Source organism: Pongo abelii, chromosome 20 (assembly GCF_028885655.2).
Source record: "Pongo abelii isolate AG06213 chromosome 20, NHGRI_mPonAbe1-v2.0_pri, whole genome shotgun sequence".
In the NCBI taxonomy this organism is placed as follows: domain Eukaryota; kingdom Metazoa; phylum Chordata; class Mammalia; order Primates; family Hominidae; genus Pongo; species Pongo abelii.
Genome location: NC_072005.2, coordinates 12,187,986 through 12,205,107, shown reverse-complemented (window position 1 = coordinate 12,205,107; position 17,122 = coordinate 12,187,986). Strand labels below are relative to the sequence as shown.

Here is a 17,122-nt window from a genome sequence, read left to right as displayed (position 1 = left end):
TCCCCCCAGCACTCACCATTTCCTGACTTCTGAGGTGTTTATGGTTGTCCCTATATTGCCTGGGCTGGTCTGGAACTCCTGGTCTTAAGTGAGCCTCCCATCTTGCTGGCTCAAAGCGCTGGGATTACAGGCATGAGCCACGGCACCTGGCTCCCCTTGGAAGACTTTTATATAGGGAAATACAATTGAAGTAAAGATCTTTTTTTTTTCTTTTTTTTTGAGACGGAGTCTTGCTCTGTCACCCAGGCTAGAGTGCAGTGGCGCGATCTCGGCTCACTGCAAGCTCCGCCTCCCGGGTTCACGCCATTCTCCTGCCTCAGCCTCCCCAGTAGCTGGGACTATATGCGCCCGCCACCACGCCTGGCTAATTTTTTGTATTTTTAGTAGAGACGGGGTTTCTCCGTGTTAGCCAGGATGGTCTTGATTTCCTGACCTCGTGATCCGCCTGCCTCGGTCTCCCAAAGTGCTGGGATTATAGGCGTGAGCCACCGCGCCCGGCCGTAAAGATTTTTAAATATTAAAACCAGGGGTCTGGGGTGGGGGGATGGGGGAGGGATAGCATTAGGAGATACACCTAATGTAAATGACGAGTTAATGGGTACAGCACACCAACATGGCGCATGTATACATATGTAACAAACCTGCACGTTGTGCGCATGTACCCTAGAACTTAAAGTATAATAAATAAAAATTAAAAAAACAAACAAAATAAAAAACAAACAGGGGTCTTCTCGTGTTGACCAGGTTGGTCTTTAACTCTTTGCTTTAAGCGATCCTCCAGTCTTGGCCTCCCAAAGTGCTAGGATTACAGGCGTGAAACTCCGCACCCTGCCTGTGTTCGGGTCACAATCTCTTCTAGATTGGATAAAGGGAAAGAAATAAAGGGGGAGAGGGCATGGTTTCACCAATGGAGATTCTCTGCAGATGCAAATTTCCCCCCTCCAAAGACAGCTTTGCCAGGCCACTTTTTTTTGCGGCCGAGCCACAGCCATTTCAAAATCCGTCAAATAAATATATTTTGGTGTAAAATATTTTAATTTCCTTCACCTCCACTGGACTCTGAGTCTGGAATTTCCTGTGCAGGACAAGGGAGCAGGGACAGCCCACTGAGTGAGGAAGACAACGGTGCCCCCTCTAGCAATTCGGAGCAAATTTGGCTGAAATGCAAATACCCAAAGAGCAAGACGCAGGGAGGGAGCTCGCTTAGATAATCTGTGGTTGGAACAGGTCATTTCGGTTCTGCCAGGCCTTGTTACCCAGGGCTTCCGCTGTCACTCAGGACCGACGGGACGGGGACTGGAGCCTCATCCAATCAGGGGCGCTGGGGCGGGGTCCTGCCAACTGTCCATCCGGGGAAGGGGAGGCCGCATTCCCGCCCTCCTGACTCCCAGGCGTCTTGCACCAAAGGGAGGTCGGGATCTGGGTTTTCCGGCCCCGAGAGGGACCGGGTGCCTCCGCCATAGCTTCTGTCGCTCCATCGCCCGCACTGTGACTGGACTGTTAAAGGGATCCGTGGAGAGGAGGCCAGGACACCTGGAAACAGGGAAATGGTGAGTGTGCGGGGCCGGGGGTCCCCAGACGGGGGAGGGGCTGGGAGGAACCAGCCCGAACCGGCTCTAGCAGGACCCGGGCCTCCCTGCAGCGATTTCGGGTCTGCAGAGCGGAGTCCCCCTGGCGTAGCTCGGCCCTCGGTCCCTTCGGCCGCAGGGTGGGGTTGGGCCGGCAGCCGGGACCCCGGGCATCCTGTCCCGTCCCTGAGCTGCTACTGCGACCCCGGCCCCGGCCCCGGCCCCGGCCCCGGAGCCCTCTCTGGGGAGCTCCGCGTCCGTAGCCCCGTGTCTCCCCAGATTGTGCGGAGACCACGGGAGGGTCATGGAGGCAATCCTGCCTCGGGTGTGGGGTTCGTGTGGGAGGAGCGGTGGGCTGCGGGGTTCCCAGTCCCGCCTTTTATCCTGAAAAGCTAAATTGAAGGCCAGGCGCAGTGGGTCACGCCTGGGAGGTTGAGGCGGGGGGACTGCTTCAGCCCAGAAATTCGAGACCTGCCTGGGCAACATACCGAGACCCTCGTTTCTATTAAAAATAAATTTTTAAAAAATGATCCGGGCGTGGTGCCGCCCACCTGTAGTCCCAGCTACTGGGGGGCTGAGGTGGGAGGATCGCTTGAGGGAGGAGATTGGGACTGCAGTGAGCCGAGATCGCGCCACTGCACTCCAGTCTGGGCGACTGAGCAAGACCCTGTCTCAAACAAAACAAAACAACAACAACAACAACAGCAACAAACTAAACTGAGTCCTCTTAAAAATTAAAGAGTTTTGCTTCTCAGAATAGGAGTTTGAAAAAAATGAATGAGAAATGTTTCCTGAATGAGAAACACCCAGTCATGGCTTGCGGTTTGATAACGGAAAGAGCAAAACTCTGCAAAATAACTTGAACTATGTTCTACGCCGAATATGAGAGAACGTGACCAAGGGAAACAACCGCATGTAGCCTCGAGTAAGTGGTCCCCAGGAGGTTCGATGGCAGTTTGGTTTTATTCATTTCAGCGAGACAGGAATTGCAGGGAAAAACATGAATCAAGGCATGGAAGGCTGAAAGGGCAGGACACGTAGAAGCGGGGCTTAGAAGGCACAGGTGGTTGAGGGATTCTGTAGTTGGCAGTTGGTTGAGAGTGTGAAGTTGTGTCTAAAATCTGAAAGGGGTAGGAAGGAATGTTTAAGTGAAGGGAGTCCGTTACCTGCCATGTGATTCCATCCCCACCAAAAAACAGATATGTTTCACTAGATTTTATGAATTCTAAGGCGTGACTTAACCCTTGCCTTGCATGGCCTTAGGTCTTGTTTGCAATTTAGTATTTATAGGCACAAGGTGTCTCTTTGCAGGTTGTTTTTTTTTTTTTTTTTTGAGATGGAGCCTCACTCTCGCCCAGGCTGGAGTGCAGTGGCGCAATCTGGGCTCACGGCAACCTCCGCCTCCTAGGTTCAAGCAATTCTCCTGCCTCAGCTTCCCAAGTAGCTGGGATTACAGGTGCACTCCACCATACCCGGCTAATTTCTGTATTTTTAGTAGAGACGGGGTTTCACCATGTTGGCCAAGCTGGTCTTGAACTCCTGACCTCAAATAATCTGCCTGCCTCTGCCTCCCAAAGTGCTAGGATTACAGGACTGAGCCACTGTGCCCGGCCTCTTTGCAGGTCTTATGTCTATTTTAACATGAATGTGGGTCAGTTGCTGCGTCTAAACTCCAGAAGGGAGTGTGGAGTGTCTGATCTCCCTTACTGACATAACTGGGAACTTTCAGTTTTTTAGGGGGCCTCCCCTTGGTAAAGAGCCACTCAGTTCACTTGATTGGGGTGGGATGGGGAGCTTAGGTTTTTGTTTTTAGTTTACAGGTCGAAGGATAGGCTTCTATATGGTGCATTAGAATAAAAATCAAAAAATACTTTATTGGTTACAGTGATGTAGTCACCTTGTTTGGATTTTTCTACCTTAAATGATTGAAATGATCAGATTCCTATTATAAGGAGATTATTCAAGTGAAAATCTGAGAATTGCCATTCAAGAAAATACAGACTCTAGGGAAATGGGCTTAGAACTCCGGAGCTAAAAGTTAAACTCTTGACCTAGTGCGGTGTCCCACACCTGTAATCCCAGCTTTGTGAGGCTGAGGCAGGGTGATTGCTTGAGACCAGGAGTTGGAGACCAGCCTTGGTAATACAACAAGACCCATCTCTAGAAAAGAAAAATAGAAAAATTAGACAGGTGTGGTTGCACCCACCTGTAGTTCCCACTACAAGGGAGGCTGAGGCAGGAGGATCACTGGACCCCAGGAGTTTGATGCTGCAGTGAGCCATTATCGAATTTGACATTCCAGCTTAAGACATTGTGATGGCCGTGAAGTCTTTGTGTGAGAAAGGTAAGAGGAAAGTTAATCTATAATGAAGATCAAGAGAAAAGAGGCCCTTCCTGGCTCTGTTCAGGCATTTTCAATATTTTACAAAAGAATATAGGTAAGGGCCAGCCGTGGTGGCTCACGCCTGTAATCCCAGCACTTTGGAAGGCTGAGGTGGGTGGATCACAAGGTCAGGAGATCGAGACTTATCCTGGCTAACACAGTGAAACCCCGTCTCTACTAAAAATGCAAAAAATTAGCTGGGTGCGGTGGTGGGCGCCTGTAGTCCCAGCTACTCAGGAGGCTGAGGCAGGAGAATGGCGTGAACCCGGGAGGCGGAGCTTGCAGTGAGCCGAGATCGCACCACTGCACTCCAGCCTGGGCAAAAGAGCAAGACTCCGTCTCAAAAAAAAAAAAAAAAAAAAAAAATATATATATATATATATATATATATATATATATATATATATATATATATAAGAAAGGACAGTCTATACTCAGGGACAGGAAGGTTCCAGCTGGCTATGCTACTACTGCCAGTCAGATGATTCAACCCCAGAATCACATTGCTTTAAACCTCAAAATAGGTTTTACATTTTCACCAGCATTTGGTGATGTCAGTGTTTGGATTGTAGCCACTGCACCCAACAACAATTCAGTGGTGCCTGATTGTTTTCATTTGCTCTTCTCTAATGGCATGCTATTTTTTGACTGGTTGGTTGTTTTCTTACTGAGTTTTGGGAGTTCTGTCTTTTGGGTACCAGTCCTTCATCAGATAGGTGTCTTGCAAATATTTTGCTCCAGTCTGCAGCCTGTATTTTCATTATGGTAAGTGTGTTTTCCAAACAGAAAGCTTTTTTATTGTTATTTTTATTTATTATTGCTATTTTTTGAGACAGGATCTCACTTTGTCACCCAGGCTGGAGTGCAGTGGTACAATCTTGGCTCATTGCAGCCTCAACCTCCCAGGCTCCAGCGATCCTCCTGCCTCAGCCCCACAAGTAGCTGGGACTACAGGGGTGCACCATCGTGCACGGGTAATTTCTTTTTTTTCGTCGAGACGGTATTTTGCCATGTTGCCCAGGCTGGTGTCCAACTCCTGAGCTCTAGTGATCTGCCTGCCTCAGCCTCCCAAAGTGGTGGATTACAGGTGTGAGCCACTGCATGCGACCCAAAACAGAAAGTTTTAATTTGAATGAAGCCCAACGTATTAATTTTCTCATTCACAGATCATGCTTCTATGTGGTATGTGAAAACTTATTGCTAAATCCAAGTTTTTTTTTTTTTTTTTTGAGACAGAGTCTCACTCTGTTGCCCAGGCTGGAGTACAGTGGCGTGATCTCGGCTCACTGCAGCCTCTGCCCCCTGGGTTCAAGCGATTCTCCTGCCTCAGCCTCCCAAGTAGCTGGGATTATGGGCACCTGCCACCGCGCCCGGCTAATTTTTGTAGTTTTAGTAGAGACGGGGTTTCACTATCTTGGCCAGACTGGTCTTGAACTCCTGACCTTGTGATCCACCTGCCTTGGCCTCCCAAAGTGCTGGGATTTTAGGCGTGAGCCACTGCGCCCGGCCTAATCCAAGGCTGTTTTGATTTTCACATGTATTATGTCTAGAAGTTGCGGATTTTGCATTTTCCATTTGAGTGAATGATGCATTTTGGGTCAGTTTTATGATAGTCGTACATTCTGTATCTCATTCATTTCATTGCATATAGTAGTCCAGGTGTTTCAGTACCATTTGTTGAAAAGACTGTAGTATATCTATTGAGTTGCCTTGGCTCGTTTATGAAAGATTTGTTTATTTTGTTTTGTTTTGTTTTTGAGACAGAGTCTCACTCTGTTGCCCAGGCTGGAGTACAGTGGCATGATCTCGGCTCACTGTAGCCTCTGCTACCTGGGTTCAAGCAATTCTCCTGCATCAGCCTCCCAAGTAGCTGGAATTACGGGTGCCTGCCACTGCACCCGGATAATTTTTGTATTTATTTATTGCCATTTATTTATTTATAAGTTCTCCATTGTGTTCTGTGATGTATTTATGCAGTCTTTCGAAATACCACACTGTCCCGATGACTGTGGGTTTATATGAAGTCTTTTTGTCAGGCGTTGTTTATAAGTATTGTGTTGACCATTTTGAGTCTTGATATGTTTTGGATATTTGACCCCTCCAAACCTCATGTTGAAATCTGATCCCAGTGCTGGAGGTGAGGCCTAGTGGGAGATATTTGGGCCATGAAGGTGGAACCCTCATGAATGGCTTGGCACCCATCCCACAATAATGAGGGAGTTCTTGCTCTGTTAGTTTACAGGAGAGCTGACTGTTTAAAAAATGGTGACTGGGTGCGGTGGCTCACGCCTGTAATCCCAGCACTCTGGGAGGCCAAGACGGGCTGATCACCTGAGGTAAGCAGTTTGAGACCACCCTGGCCAACGTGGCGAAACTCTGTCTCTTCTAAAAATACAAAAATTAGCTGGGCACAGTGGCGGGCACCTGTAATCCCAGCTACTCGGGAGGCTGAGGCAGGAGAATCACTTGAACCTGGGAGGCGGAGGTTGCAGTGAGCTGAGATCGTGCCACTGCACTCCAGCCTGGGCGACAGAGCGAGACTCCATCTCAAAAAAAAAATATATATATATACCATGGCATCTCCTCCACCCCTTGTTTCCTCTTTTACATGTGATACCCTAACTCCTTTTGCCTTCCATGAGTAAAAGCTTCCTGAGGCCCTCACCTAAAGGCAGGCAAACACTAGTGCCATGCTTCTTGGACAGCCTGTAGAACCATGAGCCAAGTAAATTTTTCTTTATGTATTATCCAGCCACACGTATTTCTTTATAGAAATATAAAACTAAGGCCGGGCGCGGTGGCTCACACCTGTAATCCCAGCACTTTGGGAGGCTGAGGCTGGTGGATCACAAGGTCAGGAGATCGAGACCATCCTGGCTCACATGGTCTCTACTACAAATACAAAAAATTAGCCGGGCGTGGCGGCGGGCGCCTGTAGTCCCAGCTACTTGGGAGGCTGAGGCAGGAGAATGGCATGAACCCAGGAGGAAGAGCTTGCAGTGAGCCGAGATTGCCCCACTGCACTCCAACCTGGGAGACAGAGCGAGACTCTGTCAAAAAAAAGAAATATAAAACTAACATAAATCTTTTGCCTTTTTGTATTTCTGCCTCAGTTTGTACACCAGTATGGGCAGTGACAAAGTCTATATGCCTGCCAGAATCACTGCATGTATTTTTTTTTTTTTTTTTTTTTTGACACAGAGACTCCCTCTGTCACCTAGGCTGGAGTGCACTGGCACAATCTCAGCTCACTGCAACCTCCGCCTCCCAGGTTCAAGCGATTCTCCTGCCTCAGCCTCCCAAGTAGCTGGAATTACAGACCTGCGCCACCATGCCCGGCTAATTTTTGTATTTTTAGTAGAGACAGGGTTTTGTCATGTTGGCCAGGCTGGTCTTGAACTCCTGACCTCAGGTAATCCACCCGCCTTGGCTTCCCAAAGTGCTGGATTACAGGCATGAACTACCGCGCCCAGCCGTGCATGTGTATTTACTATAAATCTGGAAGGCTTTTCTTTTCTTTTTTTTTTTGAGATGGAGTCTCACTCTGTCGCCCAGGCTGGAGTGCAGTGGCGCATTCTAGGCTCACTGCAACTTCTCCCCACAAGTTCAAGCGATTTTCCTGCCTCAGCCTTCCGAGTAGCTGGGATTACAGGCTCCTGCCACTGCACTCAGCTAATTTTTGTATTTTTAGTAGAGACGGGTTTCATCATCTTGGCCAGGCTGGTCTTGAACTCCTGACCTCGTGATCCACCCACCTCGGCCTCCCAAAGTGCTAGGATTACAGGCGTGAGCCACCGCGTCCCGCCTAGGCTTTTGTTTTCTGACCTAGTTGGCCTAGTAGCATCTCCTTTCCCAAGCTGAGTAGAAGGCATGAGAGCAGACATCCTTGTCTGTGTCTCATCTTTGGAGAAAGCAGTTAGTCTTTCACCATCATGAATGAGGGTAGTTTTGTATTTTTTTATATATACCTTATAGTAGGTTAAGGAAGTTACTTTGTATTATTAGTTTATTGAGGTTTTTTTTTTTTTTTTTAAGGTGGAGTCTCACTCTGTCATCCAGGCTGGGATGTGCAATGGCGCGATCTCGGCCCACTGCAACCTCCGCCTCCTGGGTTCAAGCCATTCTCCTACCTCAGCCTCCCAGGTAGCTGGGATTACAGGCACATGCCACCACGCCCAGCTAATTTTTTGTATTTTTTAGTAGAGACGAGGTTTTACCATGCTGGCCAGGCTTGTCTCGAGCTCTTGACCTTGTGATCCTCCCGCCTTGGCGTCCCAAAGTGGTGGGATTACAGGTGTGAGCCACTGCACCCGGCTGAGTGTTTTTATCATGAAGAGATGTTGAGGTTTGTCATATGCTTTTTCTGCATCTGTTACGATGTTCTTGTGTTGTTTGCTGTTGATCCTATACTATTATGGTGTATTGCATGAATGGATTTTCAGAGGTGAGAGCAGCATTGCTTTCCTGAATTGAATGCCACTTTGTCACAGGGTATGATATTGTTATAGGATTCTCTTTTCCAATATATTGGTGAGGTGTTTTCTTTTGAAATTTAAAGGAGATATTCATGTACAGTATTTTAATAGAATCTAGCATTATCTAGTACAGGATATAGTGTGTGTGTATATATATACACATATACATGTACATATGTTGCATTTATATATAGTATATGGTTTAGTTATGGTAGGTAATTGGTAAATATTACATGTAACGTGTATATGATATATAAGTGCCACATATAAACGGTATTAGCCTATGTGGCATTATACTGTTATAGTGTAAATTTATATACTTTTATCCTCCATAGTATGGTGAGTTTCATTTCCTTATTAGCCTGCAGAATACACCAGTCTCATCCTCCTCTGGAACAAAGGAGAACCTCACCCTCTTGTTGCTACAGAATGTGCCACCCAAAAATATTCATGATCTTAGGTTTAGGAAGAAGATTCTATAATATGACAAGAGAAACACTAGGAACAGAGAAAAAGTATTTAATTTTGGCTACATTAAAATTTAAGCTTTTCTGTTTTGAAAGACACAATGAAGAAATACAGGAGTATGGTCAAGGTTAGTGGTTCACATCTGGAATCCCAGAACTTGGAAGGCTGAGGTAAGGGGATCTCTTGAGGCTAGGAGTTTAAGACCAACCTGGGAAGCATAGTGAGACCGTGTCTCTACAAAAAATAAAAAAAATGGCCAGGCACGATGGCTCACGTCTGTAATCCCAGCACTTTGGGAGGCCGAGGCGGGAGGATCACGAGGTCAGGAGATCCAGGCTAACACGGTGAAACCCCGTCTCTACTAAAAATACAAAAAATTAGCCGGGCGTGGTGGCAGGCGCCTGTAGTCCCAGCTGCTTGGGAGGCTGAGGCAGGAGAATGGCATGAACCCAGGAGGCAGAGCTTGCAGTGAGCCGAGATCGCGCCACTGCACTCCAGCCTGGGCGACAGAGCGAGACTCCGTCTCAAAAAAAAAAAAAAAAAAAAAATTACCCAGGTGTGGTGGAATGCTCCAGTGAGCCCAGGTACTCAGAAGGCTGTGGTGGGAGGAGTGCTCGACCCCAGAGGTTAAGTCTGCAATGAGCTGTGATTGCACTACTGCACTCCAGCCTGGATGACAGAGTGAAACTCTGTCTCAGAGGAAAAAAAAAAAAAAAGAAAAAAGAAATACAAGAGTATAGGGTCTTGCCACTGAGAAGGCAGTTGATCTTAGCAGCTGAGCAGATTCAAGCCTGGTTACTGCATGGTTTACAGAATGCATGAGATTGCTGCTTGCTATAGGCTTTAAAAAAAAAAAAAGAAGAAAAAGAAATAAATTGCAAAGAGTATTCACCAAATGAAAGAAAAACTTGAAAATTCTACACCTGGTCCTCACATATATCCATATCAGTTGGAACCTCAGTCTCCTTTATGACACAAGGTAAGGGCTGAATTGGCAGACAGGACTCCCAGGCATTGTGTCCCATCACTGCAGGAGGCGAGCTCCACCATGGAACACTGTCTGGGTAATGGTGTATCCACAATCCCCCATCTCACCCAGTGTATGGAGTGACATGAGGAGAAGTCTGACCCAGAGTTTTGGATATGTGAGTGAGAGATACTCTCAGGACACCCTCCTTCCTTCCCACAGGGAAAGAGCATATTATCCCCTATGCATTCCAGACTTGTGAAGCAGGGTTTCAAGTCTAAGTCCCTGTCCATTGTAAAAAAAGATTGTACTGAAATCATGTTAAAAATGTCAAAGAAGGCTTTATTCAGGACAGTTGTGCAGTTGTGATGTGGGTCATGAGAACTGTAATATGGGAGAGAGATTGACCTCAACCTTGCATGCAGCAACAACAGTATTGAACCTGTAGCTCAAGGGTAAAATGAGGGAGAGGATGGAACTTGGTGAGGTATCAAGGGTTACAGAAGAAAAAGCTGATGAGTTATGAATAGGGGTAACAGAACTTCATTGGGTATCAAGTTTGGAGGGGCCAGGGTGGGGATTCTCTGAACTCCCTTAGAAGGATCTTTGCTGTAACTGGGTTTTGTAGGACAAGGTCAAAGCCTTGTCAAAGAGGGAGTCCTTGAGACCCCCCCAGCTACCTTTTCATGGGGACGACAACAAATTCTTAAATTTCTGATTCCCTTCCCACATTCCAAAGCACCCATTTCCCCTCTCTAATTGACATCTTCATCAGTATGTCCACTGTGATATATTTGAAACAGCTGTAGTATTTTGTTTTTCATTTTTCCACAGAGCCATAAATGACTGCATTGGAAACTTTTCTATTTTGTTTATGAATACTTTTCATGAGAGGAAAGCACTCAATAACCACTCGAAACTTTGTTGTGTAAAATACTTAAGCCGGGCCGGGCGCGGTGGCTCACACCTGTAATCCCAGCACTTTGGGAGGTCACAGCGAGCAAATCACCTGACATCAGCAGTTCAAGACTAGCCTGACCAACATGGAGAAACCCTGTCTCTACTAAAAATACAAAATTAGCTGGGAGTGTTGGTGCATGCCTGTAATCCCAGCTACTCGGGAGGCTGAGGCAGGAGAATTGCTTGAAGCTGGGAGGCAGAGGTTGCAGTGAGCTGAGAGCGCGCCATTGCACTCCAGCCTGGGCAACAAGAGCGAAACTCTGTCTGAAAAAAAAAAAACTTCTGCCAAATGATTCCTGATGTTGAACCCTTTTTCATGTGCTTATTTGTCACTTGTATGTATCTTTGAGAAATGTCATTGAAATACTTTGCCCACCTTTTAATCAATTAGGTTTTTACTTGGTACAGAATTTTATTAATTTTAATAACTGTAAAGTAAAAAACTTAAATTTTACCAGCTTATGTAATTTTAACTGTACAGTTGATTTAGTTAGACAACTCTACATGACTTATCTAAGTGAATCATACTGTATTTTTCTTTTTGTGACTACCTTGGCTGTTAGCATAGTATCCTAAATTTTCATGCTTGTAACAAGGGACAGGTTGTTATTTTAAAAGATTAAATAATATTCCATTGCACATATATATATATATATATGTATTATATATATCACATTTTTGTTATGCATTCAGCAATCAATCAATGGACAGGTGGATTGATACAGCTCTTGGCCATTTTTTTTTTTTTTTTTTTTTTTTTTTTGAGACGGAGTCTTGCTCTGTCACTAGGCTGGAGTGCAGTGGCGCGATTTCAGCTCACTGCAACCTCTGACTCCCCTGTTCAAGCGATTCTCCTGCCTCAGCCTCCCCAGTAGCTGGGATTACAGGCATACGCCACCGCCACCACACCAGCTAATTTTTGTATTTTTAGAAGAGACGGGGTTTCACTATGTTGGCCAGGATGGTCTTGATCTCCTGACCTTGTGATCCACCCGCCTTGGCCTCCTAAAGTTGTCTATTGTTAACAGTGGTTTTCAAATGTGTCTTCAAGATCTGGATTTCAATTTTTTTTTTTTAATTGAAAATAAGTAGACACAAAAGTAGATTGCTGAAAGATATGTTAATTTTGGCCAGGCGCAGTGGCTCACGCCTGTAATCCCAACACTTTGGGAGGCTGAGACAGGTGGATCACGAGGTCAGGAGTTCAAAACTAGCCTGGCCAAGATGGTGAAACCCCGTCTCTACTAAAAAAATACAAAAATTAACCAGATGTGGTGGCGGGCGCCTGTAATCCCAGCTACTTGGGAGGCCGAGGCAGAAAATTGCTTGCACCTGGGAGGCTGAGGTTGCAGTGAGCCAAGATCTTGCCACTGCACTCCAGCCTGGGTGACAGAGTGAGACTCCATCTCAAAAAAAAATATATATATATGGTAGTTATATTATTTTTTTCAGGCACCATCATACTATTGCATAGGGGTGGAGCCATTTACCATCCTTTGGATAGAGCACATGGGGGTTCATTTTCTTTCTTGATGGTGTTCTCTCACACCATTTCACACAAAAGTTTTTACATTTGATAAATATTTGCCTTTTTGTTGAGACTGGACACCCTGGAGTTTTTGCCTCTCCAATCTTGTTGCCATTCAACCTTCAGCAATTCATCAATTATAATTCAGGCTTTTCTACCCAAGCACAGTTTCCAAGAAAGGTTTCTGCTCTTGATTTTTTGTTTTAGTTAGTTATGACTCTTATCAGTCAGATTGGTAGGGCCTCAGCCAGGTGTGGTGGCTCATGCCTGTAATCCCAGCACTTTGGGAGGCCAAGGCTGGCGGATCACTTGTGGTCAGGAGTTTGAGACCAGTCTGGCCAACATGGTGAAACCCCGTCTCTACTAAAAATACAAAAATTAGCTGTGCATGGTGGCAGGCGCCTATAATCCCAGCTACTTGGGAGGCTGAAGGATGAGAATCATTTGAACCTGGGAGGCGGAGGTTGCAGTGAGCCAAGATCATGCCACTGCCTTCCAGCCTGGGTGACAGAATGAGATTCTGTCTCAAAAAATAATAATAATTAAAAAAAAGAATTTCTTTATGGAAGAGTGAGAGTTGACAGAGTAAAAAGTCTGATGACCAGATCATGGAATAAATGTTTGGAGTCCATAGCACCATGGAAACTTTGTAGGAATAGAGTATAGGAACCCAGTGCTGTCAGTCTCACCCATGTTTCTTTACACATGTGGAATGTTTCAGGATTCAGTGGCCTTTGAGGATGTAGATGTGAACTTCACCCAGGATGAGTGGGCTTTGCTGGATCCTTCCCAGAAAAATCTCTACAGAGATGTGATGCAGGAAACCTTCAGGAACCTGGCTTCTGTAGGTAAGGGTAACAATATTACTTTCCTCAGTGAATTAGAGAACAAGTGTTTCCAGCTTGTCAGTAGTGTTGAGAGATTTGGAGTGTGGACAGGGAATAGTGAGGACAGGGAATAGGAATATGAATAAATGCTGCAAGGCTGCAGTGTACCGTGAACTTAGAATCTAGTACTTTTTTCATAATTTTGCTAATTCAGGACTATTTTTCTGGTTCTGTATTTTAGGAAAAAAATGGAAAGATCAGAAAATTGAAGATGAGTACAAAAATCCCAGGAGAAACCTAAGGTAATTCGCATTCACAAGAGAAAGCAGTGTCTCTCTAGACAATCATAGAATGGAAGAAAATGTTAAAAAGAAGCAAACAAGAAATAAGCCAAGTTCCACTATATTATTCTTATAAAATTTTCTCTAGGGCTGGGTGTGGTGGCTCATACCTGTAATCCCAGCACTTTGGGAGGCTGAGGCGGGTGGATCATGAGGTCAGGAGATCAAAACCATCCTGGCTAACATGGTGAAACCCTGTCTCTACTAAAATCCAAAAAAATTAGCCGGGCGTGATGGCGGGCGCCTGTAGTCCCAGCTACTTGGGAAGCTGAGGCAGGAGAATGGCGTGAACCCAGGAGGCAGAGCTTGCAGTGAGCCGAGATCATGCCACTGTACTCCATCCTGGGTGACTGAGCAAGACTCCATCTCAAAAAAAAAAAAAAATTCTCTAAAAACATATATTAAGTGTGACATAGGCTGAACATCATGGCTCAAGCCTATAATCCAGCCCTTTTGGAGGTTCAGGTCAGAGATTGCTTGAGCTGAAGAGTTTGAGGCTACATTCGGCCATGATAGCACCATTACACTCAAGCCTCGGTTAAAGGGCAAGACCCTGACTCAGAAGCAATAAAATTGACAAAGACGGTTAGTACTTGTAAAATAGTTTACCTGAAAATAGTGTTGGCCGGGCGCCCAGGTGCATGCCTGTAATCCTAACACTTTAAGAGGCTGAGGTGGGCAGATTGCTTGAGTCTAGGAGTTTGAGACCAGCCAGGGAAATGCAACAAAACCCCATCTCTAGCAAATATACAAAAATTAGCCGGGCATGATGCTGTATGCTTGTAGCCTCAGGTAATCAGGAGGCTGAAGTGGCCGGATGGCTTCAGATCAGGAGATGGAAGTTGCAGTGAGCTGAGATCTCACCACCGCACTCCAGCCTGGATGACAGAGTGGGACCCTATCTCAAAAAATTTTTAAAAAGTACTAAGAAGCCCTATATCAATATTATCTTTCTCGATGACAGGTATAGCTGGGCCATCTTGTAGAGCATGTGGTCTGTTCATGTTCAGACAGGGCAGAAAGCCTACACATTGCTGTACAGTGTTAGAAATGCAAGTGCAATGACTTATTAATGAATATCAAATCAGTGATAAAGGAACCCATTATGATATACTTCTCATTGTTCACAGAGGTCTTATGGGAGAGAGACTCTTAGAAAGTAAAAAAGATCATCAGCATGGAGAAATTTTGACCCAGGTTCCAGAAGACATACTGAAGAAGAAAACTCCTCGAGTAAAATCATGTGGAGAAGTCAGCGTGGGTCATGCATCCCTTAATAGGCACCATAGAGCTGACACTGGACACAAGCCATATGAGTATCAGGAATATGGACAGAAGCCATATAAATGTACATACTGTAAGAAAGCCTTCAGTGATCTCCCCTACTTTCGAACACATGAATGGGCTCACACTGGAGGGAAACCTTATGATTGTGAGGAATGTGGAAAAAGCTTTATTTCCCGTTCAAGCATTCGAAGACACAGGATAATGCACAGTGGAGATGGACCCTATAAATGTAACTTTTGTGGGAAAGCCTTGATGTGTCTCAGTTTGTATCTTATCCACAAACGAACTCACACTGGAGAGAAACCATATGAATGTAAACAGTGTGGTAAAGCCTTTAGTCATTCTGGTAGCCTTCGAATACATGAAAGAACTCACACTGGAGAGAAGCCTTATGAATGCAGTGAATGTGGGAAAGCATTCCATAGTTCCACATGCCTCCATGCACATAAAATAACTCACACTGGGGAGAAGCCATATGAATGTAAACAGTGTGGGAAAGCCTTTGTTTCTTTCAATTCCGTTCGATATCATGAAAGGACTCACACTGGAGAGAAGCCCTATGAATGTAAGCAATGTGGGAAAGCCTTCAGATCTGCCTCGCACCTTCGAACACATGGAAGGACTCACACTGGAGAGAAACCCTATGAATGTAAACAATGTGGGAAAGCCTTTGGATGTGCCTCGAGCCTTAAAATCCATGAAAGGACTCACACTGGAGAAAAACCCTGTAGTTCCAACACTTTGAAAGGCCAAGGCGAGAAGGTCGCTTAATTCACATAAGATTCCTAGAAGCCACTGATTCCAATCATGGTAAAAATGTGTTTCCCTCAAATCATGGGAACCATCACAAAATTATTTTGAAGCTTCTGCAGTCACTGTCATCTGATAGCATTCAGAAATAAATGCCAGTAGCCCAAGAGCAAAAATTTTTTGGGGTAGTTTAGCTGAGGCCTCACTCAGAGACCTAGGACACGGAGTTGGAAATAACTCTTAAGAGAGACACGCCTCCAGTAAGACCTTAAGACAGTTCTGTCATAAAAAAATACAAGGTTTGGCCGGGCGCAGTGGCCCATGCCTATAATCCCAGCACTTTGGGAGGCCGAGGCAGGCGGACCACGAGGTCAGTAGTTCGAGACCAGCCTGGCCAATATGGTGAAACCCCATCTCTACTAAAAAATACAAAAATTAGGCCGGGCGCAGTGGCTCACGCCTGTAATCCCAGCACTTTGGGAGGCCGTGGCAGGTGGATCACGAGGTCAGGAGATTGAGACCATCCTGGCTGACATGGTGAAACCCCGTCTCTACTAAAAATACAAAAAATTAGCCGGGCATGGTGGTGGGTGCCTGTAGTCCCAGCTACTTGGGGGGCTGAGGCAGGAGAATGGTGTGAACCTGGGAGGTGGAGCTTGCAGTGAGCCAAGATTGCACCACTGCACTCCAGCCTGGGTGACAGAGCAAGACTCCGTCTCAAAAAAAAAAAAACAAAAAATTAGCCAGATGTGGTGGCACCTGTAGTCCCAGCTACTCAGGAGGCCGAGGCAGGAGAATCGCTTGAATACAGGAGGTGGAGGTTGCAGTGAGCTAAGATTGTGCCACTGCACTCCAGCCTGGGTGATAGAGTGAGACTCCGTCTCAATAATAATAATAATAATAATAATGTCAGCCCAGCAAAGTGGCAGGTGTATATATACAGAAAGGTCAGAAAAATCTGCTCCCTCCTATTGAAAGCCCAATACCTAAGTGGCAAGCCCTCATTTTAAGAAACTCACTGAAGGGATAACAGAAGTGCCATTATCAGACTCACTGCCTCAGAAAGACCTTTATCAAAACAAAAGGCTAAAGTTCCTATTCAAAAATATCCTATAATAAATGGCTGGCTGGCCGGGCGCGGTGGCTCATGCCTGTAATCCCAGCACTTTGGGAGGCCGAGGTGGGCGGATCACCTGAGGTCGGGAGTTCGAGACCAGCCTGACCAACACGGAGAAACCCCATCTCTACTAAAAATACAAAATTAGCTGGGGTGGTGGTGCATGCCTGTAATCCCAGCTACTTGGGAGGCTGAGGCAGGAGAATCGCTTGAACCCAGGAGGAGGAGGTTGTGGTGAGCCGAGATCGCGCCATTGCACTCCAGCCGGGGCAACAAGAGCGAAACTCCGACTCAAAAAAAAAAAAAATAAAAAAAAAAAAATAAATGGCTGGCTATCGGATACACTACGTATTTTATGCCATTCCTTCTCACGAGTTTTTTTTTTTTTTTTTTTTTTTTTTTTGAGACAGAGTCTGGCTCTGTCTCCCAGGCTGGAGTGCAGTGGCACATT

At 45.7% G+C, this 17,122-nt stretch overlaps 1 protein-coding gene across 1 annotated transcript; it reads left to right on the top strand.

Annotated features, from left to right (window-relative positions):
• The first annotated feature begins 1,337 nt into the window (after positions 1-1,337).
• Positions 1,338-16,314, top strand: ZNF625 (zinc finger protein 625). The gene is made up of 4 exons (XM_009252827.4): positions 1,338-1,550; positions 13,071-13,197; positions 13,418-13,478; positions 14,648-16,314. Exons 1-4 carry the CDS (start codon positions 1,548-1,550, stop codon positions 15,573-15,575), a joined length of 1,119 nt encoding a protein of 372 aa, XP_009251102.3. The 5' UTR covers positions 1,338-1,547; the 3' UTR covers positions 15,576-16,314.
• The last annotated feature ends 808 nt before the right edge of the window (positions 16,315-17,122 follow it).